Source organism: Schistocerca piceifrons, chromosome 7, assembly GCF_021461385.2.
Source record: "Schistocerca piceifrons isolate TAMUIC-IGC-003096 chromosome 7, iqSchPice1.1, whole genome shotgun sequence".
In the NCBI taxonomy this organism is placed as follows: Eukaryota; Metazoa; Arthropoda; class Insecta; order Orthoptera; family Acrididae; genus Schistocerca; species Schistocerca piceifrons.
The window spans coordinates 371,021,626-371,030,757 of record NC_060144.1 but is presented as its reverse complement, the minus strand read 5'-3'; the positions used below and the strand labels follow the sequence as shown (position 1 = coordinate 371,030,757).

Here is a 9,132-nt window from a genome sequence, read left to right as displayed (position 1 = left end):
AATCAGATAGTACTGATTTTCTAGGAGGAATTGTATATCATTGTGGTGCCAGTTAGTTATGGAAATATACTTTCTTTCATTTTCTGCTGTGAATAATACAGATACAGAGGATATAAAATGTAGACTGACACTGACAAGAAAAGTATATCTGAAGAAGATAAATTTGTTAATGTCAAATACAGATTTAAGTGTCTGAAAGTCTTTTCTGAAGGTGCTTTTCTGCAGTGAGTCATGTATGGAAGTGAAACATGGATGCTAAATAGTTTAAACAAGACGAGAATAGAGACTTTTGAAAGGTGGTGCTACTGGAGAACGCTGAAGATTAGACGGGTAGATTGCATAACTAATGAGGAAGTACTGAATAGAACTGGGAAGACAAGAAATTTGTGGCACAACTTGACTAACAGAAGGGATCGGTTGATAGTAAACATTCTGAGACATCAAGGGATCACCAGTGCTTAACTCTGAACACAATAATAAATGCAGTTGTAAGAAATCAACAACCTCTTTTTGAGTCAGTTTAATGATGACAGAATATAATCGTTTATTAACATGTACAAGAGAGACTGGCTGGAGCTAGTCTAAGACAATATAAAGGGTATTTGCCCACTAGGGGGCCGCTGGCTTTGTGCTGCAAGTGACTGATGCGGTGTCCATGATCAGCGGCCTCTGCTAGAACTGCCTGGAGCAGCTGAGTGTTGCACACTTGAGTGAAATGCATGGTGCAGCCTGTAGTAGAGGAGGTGCAGTAAGTTGTGGGTCACCACAGTCGTCCCTCCTTGGTGGGGTGGGAGGGGGATGAGTGCTCTGTTGCTGACTCCCATGTGACACTCTGACAGTTGACATGTCCATGGTGTCAGATGCATTTTGTCTTGCTCATGAACAGTTTCCAATCCAAACACAAGGGCAGTAATGGTGGAAGTGTGGACGTGCACATTGTCTTCTCCCTCGTGGAGAGCAGGTAGAAGACCCCAGCTCCCCATAGATGACAGACATATTAGCAATGGACGTGGTGCTGTGGGGCAGGAGCTGGGGAGCCATGGAATTCAGAAGTAACATAGGAGAGGCCAGCAGGGAGGGGGTGTAGGCACCGACAGCAGGGAAGGTCCTGTCAACATCAGTGGTGGTGTAGCAGGTGCCTGCGTGTGCACCAATGAAGCCCCAATGTCTCACATTCCACTGCCCGACTCCTGCAAGACCAGCACCATTGGGCTAACAAGAGCTGAGCTGCATCATCCATTTGTGGGAAGGCCATAGGCAGAGTGGTGGGACACCATGTCAGGAGAATGGGTGGTCACATCACAGTCAGCGTGCTGTCCACAGAAAATAGCGATGATGTTGGAAGAGATGCCAGTGCAGCTGGCCACCCCTTCGACACCCTTTTGGTGAGGTTGCCTGCCCTCAGGTGCTAGAGTACTCAGGAGGCACCAAACAACTGAATGGGTGTTGGAGTCTGACAGGTACATATTTTATAAAGGTGTGTGGGTCACATAGAGGATGTTACTGAACTGGAGCTTTTTAGAGGGTTCCTTTGTTGTTTTATTCATGCACATATCAATGTCACACAGCCCCCTTCCTGCCTTCGCCTGGTGACATGCGACAGGACGGTGTGAAACAGGAGGGTTGGAAAAATATAAGCACCCATGCTGCTTTGGATCATGTTCCATTTTCATTGAATTGTGAGATATGATCCCTGGTGGTTCCACCCAGAGCAAAAATTGCAGTCACACTACACTCCTAAGGGGTCAGATCATGTTCACTGGAGCTGCAGCCCCGTTATGTTCTTAGAGGAGGATTAAAACAGATGGGGTCGGTCATGTGTGACAAATGTTGTCAAGAACATCATCCTCTTGTGCATCACATTACGAATAGCATTTTTCGACTGTGAAATGTAGGGGAATCAATGGCCCAAGGGAAAGGGTAATTTGCTTGATGCCCTTTATGCCACCTCCTGAGGGCTCTCTGGATCAGTTCTGAACCATGATGTGTCTGAAATGTTTTCCTTTTTCCTCAGCTGTCCATAAGAAAACCACATGATTTCAATAGTGTACATTACAGTTCTGACCTCCATCACACAGGCGTCAAAAGTAAGGATGAAATGTAAGACGGGATGTGATGACCTTCTCATCATTAGAAACATCCACGATGGCTTTGGCCAGAATTGAGGTAAAATTTGGTGCCAATGTGACATTAGTCCACCTTATAGCTCTCATGAGCTTCTTAACTGTGCCCTTTTTTTCACATGTGTTGACACAGTGCTGTTTGAAATGGCAAGGGTGACATTTTATGGTGCCACCCTTTTGCATCACTACAGAGGAAGGCTGTAGGCACCTTCGAGCCAAATTTCAAACTTATGTAGCACAATGGGAAACAATTCATGGGTTTCAAAAAACTTCTACTTTTTTTGGACAGTGTAAAATGTGATAATTTTTTTGTGTTGCTGGCATTATACCATTTTAATAGCAGAGTAAGTTTTGCATTGAGTTTGGATGGTACTTTAGGTGGCCTGAATGTACCCTCTCAATTAGTCTTGCATCTGCAATGCAGTTCATTGTATCTTGGATGTATGGGAGGTGCATCTTAACATTCAGCATAACTGGCTATGGCTAAACCATGTCTCCACAATAACCTTTCTCCCATGAATACTAGTCACACTACGTATTTGGGAAGATAGGAGATGAAGTACTGACAAAAGTAAAGCAGTGAGATCAGATAGTGAGTTGTGTTGGATAGCTCAGTCAATAGAACACTTGCCCAAAAAAGGCAAAGATTCCAGTTTCAAGTTCTGGTCTGATTTATAATGTAATCTGAGGCATTATTGTAGGGCAAACTGAAGCAGCTCAAATTTGGGGCAACAACAATATATTCACCCAAAGGCAAAGCATCAAAGTAAAAGGCAAGATTTTCCTTTTAAACCAGTACCTTTCTGCATAGCATTTAAACATGAATTATCTAATATTTGCTAATAGCTGTCATGTAAAAAGTGAAAACATTTCAACATGAATTTGGTGCTGATGTATTTACTGCATAGTTCTAACGGCACATGCTCGCACCAGCATAGCATTAGTTGGAATCTATTTAAATGCTGTAGTGAAACATGGACTGTGGGAAAACCAGAAAAGAAGAAAATCAAAGCATTTGAGATATGGTGTTACAGAAGAATGTTGACAATTAGTGGATTCATTAGGTAAGGAATGAGTTGGTTTGTCAGAGAATTGGTGAGGAAATGAATATATGGGAAACACTGACAAGAAGAAGGAACACTTATCACAGTGCACAACATATTTATGGTACCTTCATATTTTTGAATTTCATGCTTGATACAGGGTGTGACCATGTTAGCTTATGATCAATGTAAAGCCCTAAGTACTTCACTGCCGTTTTGGCAGAGGATGTGACAGGTCCTAATCATATGTTTCTTACTCCATTAAGTCTGTGTCTGGTATACACGCATATAGATGATTTATGAGGCATTCAGCCGTTCATTAAACATTATCACAGCGTTATTCGTCTGTTGCTAACTGTCAGTAAAACTATCACTATGAGTATAAATACATAAATTATCATCATACTGCAGAATTTCATTTCTTTGATATGGTCTGGTTGGCCCATTTTTTTTAAAAAATATGTTCAATGAGTTTGTCCTTTCTGCAGCACGTATTGGAGTTTTCTGTCTTCCATATGTCCATCTTTGAATGTAGGTCTAATGTAAATAGATTGAATGCCAATGGTGACAGCACCATGCCTTACAATAACCATTTACTTGTTCTTCTTTGCCATACTGTTTCATTGTTCATTGAAATGATCAGGCTGCTGTTGCTCAAGAAGCAGTGTAACTTGTGGAGGAATAACAATTGGATGTCATGATTTTGCAACTTATTCATCAATACAGGACACTATCACATGTGTGTCTGATGTTCATATACACTTAAGCAAATACTGGTTGTCACTGAATGTGAGTTCTACATCAGTGACTACTGGTACCAGCATTTTATTTATGTCTTTACCCTTTCTAAACCCAGCTTTTCACAGGGGGCAGTATTCTGCGATTCACGATCCATCATTCTAATTTGCAATACTTTGGAACAAAAGCAAACTGGTACTTTAAATTTGTGATAATGTTGTTCTACTAAGAACCGATGGAAAATTCCATTAACATTCTAATTTGTGTTTAATCATTCATTCCAACATCTTATTCACAAGTGATAGAATTCCTTCCTTCTCCAGCATGTATTCGAGCATTCTGTCTATTGTATATTCAACTTTGTCTTGTTCTGCTGTATCTGCAGCAAAAATGCATAAAATATTCTCTAAAAGGGTTTTCGTTAGCATCTATATGTTCCCCATCATTCTTTTATTCTCTTGATCTTATTCCTTAGAACAGTCACAGAAGAGCCTGTGGACATGCTATTATGTAAGTTCTTCCAGCTTTCCCTCTTTTCATTTTTGTACAGGCACTTTGTCTTTGCCTGTATGTGGTTTAAATTAAGAAAATTCCCTTCTGTGGTTTGTCGCTTGTAGGTTTTGATTGCTTCTCTCCTCTGCTTAGTTGCCACCTCACATTCTTTGTATACCAGAATGGAGGTGGCCTAGCAGAGGCACAAAAGGGCGTATTTTGTGGGACTGAGGTTTCAGCTGCCCTTTCAATATTATGTACTAGTTTGTCATACACTTCCTGAAGGCTTTCAGCTTCTCTGCCAGCACTTGCTCACCACTTTTCTCGGGTATTCTGACATTTTATCAGTATCAGTATGTGGTCAGACCTGAGTATTTTGTGGGACTGAGGTTGCAGCTGCCCTTTCAGTATTATGTACTAGTTTGTCATACACTTCCTCAAGGCTTTCAGCTTCTCTGCCATCACTTTCTCACCACTTTTCTTGGGTATTCTGACATTCTATCAGTATCAGTATGTGGTCAGACCTGAGTGGATCTTGTAGCACCTCCTGGCTAATACATAGTGCAAAATTAGCTGATGCGAAGCTGATATCTACAGCACCATTTTTTCTGGTCAGGTCTGTTAATTCTAATTCATTTTCCATCATTTATCACAACTAGTCTATCCATCTGGATTGTTTCTGTGGTTTTTCTTCCAGCTTTGCCTTCAACATTTGAGTCCCAAATGAGGTAATGGCCATTCATGTCCCCAACTATTACCTTTGAATGGTCAATAGCATTCACTATTTCTCTTATTTTGTCTTCTTGTGTACTTGTTAGGAGCACCATAAATCAATGAGATTCACATGTCCATCCCTGGTACACACAGAGATGGCACTGCTTTTGTGGTTATCGATCCAATATTTTCTTATCATACTATGCTTATAACACACTTTCCAATTGTATCCATGTTTCTGAAATGGCACATACACTATTAATGTATTTTGTCATTAGTATGAATGAATGCTGTAAGTGCAGTCATGATTAGACCTTTTATAATACTGTGCTATGCTGGTACTGTATCTGCATCATTGGGTTGACTTGCCATAACACTAGTAATATTTTCAGGATGTTGTTAGGAAATTTATCATTAATTTGTTCTCTTTCAGATGTCTTTGTGTGTTTGGGGCAGTTAGGAATGGCTGCCGATTAGAGTCACATCATACTGGTTTGGTACTCACAATTTCTTATATATGCCATACTGTGCACATCTGGAAATTCTCTGTCTTATGTCCTTCTAAACACGGGTAATGCTGAGACTGTTCTTTCATGTAATATGAGGGAATCCGAATACCTGCTGCCAAAGCAGTGGTGAATGATAAAGGAGCATATGCTGGCTAAGACAACGGGACTTCCTGGTGAACATACATATCTGCAAGCGGTAATTTTTCAGTTGTGTAGTGTTAAGAATATTTCGGCAGGTTGTATGTGCGGTAACACTAGGAAGACCTTGTGGGCATGTAGGTTTACTGCACATGCTGCTGCCACATTTGTGTAAGTTTTACCCCCATGCCTCTCAATGGAATGCCTGTTAAGTTCTGCCTTCAAATGCCATGGTTTGTTTGATATGTTCCTCCCAACAAACTCAGTGCAGCAATGTTCATTCAAGTTGTGACCAATGTATATAGATTCTGGAAATCGATTTGTCACAGTTCACACTGTCATACACCTGAACAGTGCACACATCTTTTCTGGCAATAGCATTGTTTGCTGCCACAGCCATAGTGAAAATATCTATAAGACTGCATAACCCACCTGACATACAGCTCTGCAGGGCGGGGAACTTCATGATGTACACACAGTCAAGTAACCTCTAAGGCATAAAATGAATTATACGTTGATGTGTCTATGATATTCTCATTCTCTTCACTCTTCTTATGGTACCTTCTGACTAACAAAATTTTAATCCCAAACAATATTACCCTTTAAATGATTCTTCCTCACTTCTTGAAAGAACGATATACTAATAAATGAAAAGTACTATATTGTGTGTGTTCTACAGGAACATACATGATATAGTGTGCCTCATTTATTAGTATGACTCTTTTAATAAATCTTGTTACAATAGGTCCATCAAGATATTTTGAATGATTCCCTGTCTTGTACTCATATATTAGAGAATGTACACCTCCAGAGTATTCATTGAAAAAATTGGACTTGGTACTAGATAGTTCATAGTTAAGACAAGCAAACTTCAATTCTGACTATATTATTCCCAGCAGGAGCTACACTGTTCACACTAGCTTCCAACCAAAGCAGAAGTTTGCTAACTGACATTGGATGCAACCTTTTAGCATTTCCATAAAGACACTATTTGGTCCCTATCATATGGTTCTACCAATTCCACTGTTGCTGTGTGTTTACAATTGCTTCTTGTGTTGCTGTTGGAGTAGTACTGGAGGTACAGTTGATATGTTCTGCAACCTATTACTTGGGCTCACACATTCTAATTGCTTGGTCTGTCCTTCCACCTCCATCGGAGTTTTTTTTTGTATTTCTGTCTTCCTCAGCTGGATCAACGTTTTGGAGTGGCATGTTCTCTTCATTCACAATTACTGAAGCACCTGCAAATGTTGGCACTGGTACCTGAAGGCCCCCAGATGGCGAAACTTGTTTTCAAATAGAGTATTCTCCTGATGAAGTCAATGTGAGATAGAACAATGCAGGCATGAATACATCATGCCCACCTTCCCCATAATTGCCACAGGCCATAGTGGCTCAATTCTGAACTGCTGTCTTACTAGACCTCAAGCTTCCTTGTAACACGATCATTCACTTCATTGTCTCAGAGCAGACTGTCTTTTTAGCCTTCATACATGTACCTGTGTGACGTTGTTGATCATTATAAGCAACATTACCAATGTTGTTTTTGCAATTGAGATTCTTTACTGATTGGCACGACATGTGTGCAGTAAGTAAGGCATATGATATTCAACTACCTAATAACGTAACAACAAGACAAATGATGCTAAATTTAAAACATTGGCCAATTAATTCATAACAGCAGCTGAAAACATGAGGACAAAAATAACAAACAAAAACAGATCTACTGGACTTTCTCTAGCATATATCAATTTTGGTAAATCAGCTGCTACATATCTCAAAAGATCATTAGGTCACTGAAAAGCAGTAACTCTTCTGTTTGTTAGTATTTCAAATCAAATTATTAAAATTTTGTGGTGGCTTGGTAGCAACCCCCTTGAGCTACCTATGGAACCAGTTGACAAAATAAAGTGTACTTACAAAAACAATGAAATGTGTAATAGTGAGACACATCTATAAATCTGGAGATAAATAAGTGACCTCTAACTATACAGCCATTTGTCTCCATCCCATGTCCTCAAATTGTTTTTGAGAGGATAGTTTGCAACAGAATATTAAATACCTTTCTGACAATAGCTTTTCTTCCATTTTGAATGGACTGTTGAATTCCAAATGCAGTTGAACAAAACAATTATCATGTTAGATGTTTCTTCTTTCCCACCAGAAAAGAACACTTTAAGAACCTGGACATTGCTGTTGACATAGATTATGTACAAAAAATGGAACGTACTAAAAGAGCTTACTACAGACTTTGCATCCTGCTGATATATTTTGGCACCAAATGGGGATGGACAACATGGTAAATACCAAGTGGAAAATGTATGAAATATTGTTAACAAATACTGCAGTGGAATAATTATTACTTCACTGCAATGAAATGTTAACAAATTGGAATATTTTCAGAACCAAGCTGATCACCCCCTTCCTTAGCCAATTAAAATTGTCAATCAGAGATTGGAATGTCTGAATTTGCTTTCAAAATGTACAAGAAGCTCACAACCCTACCAGACGTAAAGTATCTTCACCATTCTTCAATTTATGGCCAGATACTATGAGCACAAGAAGGTATTGTCCAAAAAGTAACAGCAGAAAGAAAAAAACTACAATATAATGCAACATATGTAAGCTTCTGTCTCCAACCAACCCACTTTGAGCTATACCACATTGATTTATATCTAATACAATGAATTAGCAGAAATTTATCCAGTTACTCCAGTTTCTGCACCAGAAATCATTTTCCCTTGATGTCTAGGAAATGATGGATTACATGTTTACACTGATGTGTCCCAAAGACAGAAAACTGTAACAACTGGTGCCTGAACACACTACATATTTCACACCAGGGAATGATTATACACATTTTGATGCTATAATAACTACACTGACACTTTTTACTTGCAAATTATCATCATTTACTGACACAGTATTCATAAATGTCTCAAAAGCAGCCATATTAGTGATCTCAAATTATACGGCACCTCCAGTCCGTAGTGATATACTTCACTGCAAGGAATAAATGGAAAACTCCATGATGCAGACAAAAAAGTCTGGTTGCAATGAATACCATTGTGGTGTGAAAATGCAGGGAATGCATTGGCAGATGTAATGGTACACTTAATACAATTTCATATACAAGAGCTGTTGTCATTATTCAGTAGCTCACCTAGAGCTATAAATGTAAAATAAATTTTGGAAAGACACTCAACTATCTAAAATCCCAGAATAGCCCTGAGAAGAAACAGATGTGATACATTCAAGCATAACAGGATGTGATTGCCTCAGCAGCCATCTTCACTATTTGATACTCCTGCCAGACCAAAGTGGATCATGCACTGTAACACCTATGGATGCCAACCGTCTAACTATTTGTCTATC

The 9,132-nt window shown here is 39.4% G+C and overlaps 1 protein-coding gene across 1 annotated transcript in view; it reads right to left on the bottom strand.

Moving 5' to 3' along the window:
* Nucleotides 1–4,179: 4,179 nt before the first annotated feature.
* Nucleotides 4,180–9,132, bottom strand: part of LOC124805712 — a 34,973-nt gene continuing 30,020 nt past the window's right edge. The window contains exon 5 of the mRNA XM_047266282.1: nt 4,180–4,283. Within this exon, the coding sequence (XP_047122238.1) occupies nt 4,180–4,283 (104 nt within the window). The remainder of the gene's footprint in view (nt 4,284–9,132) is intronic.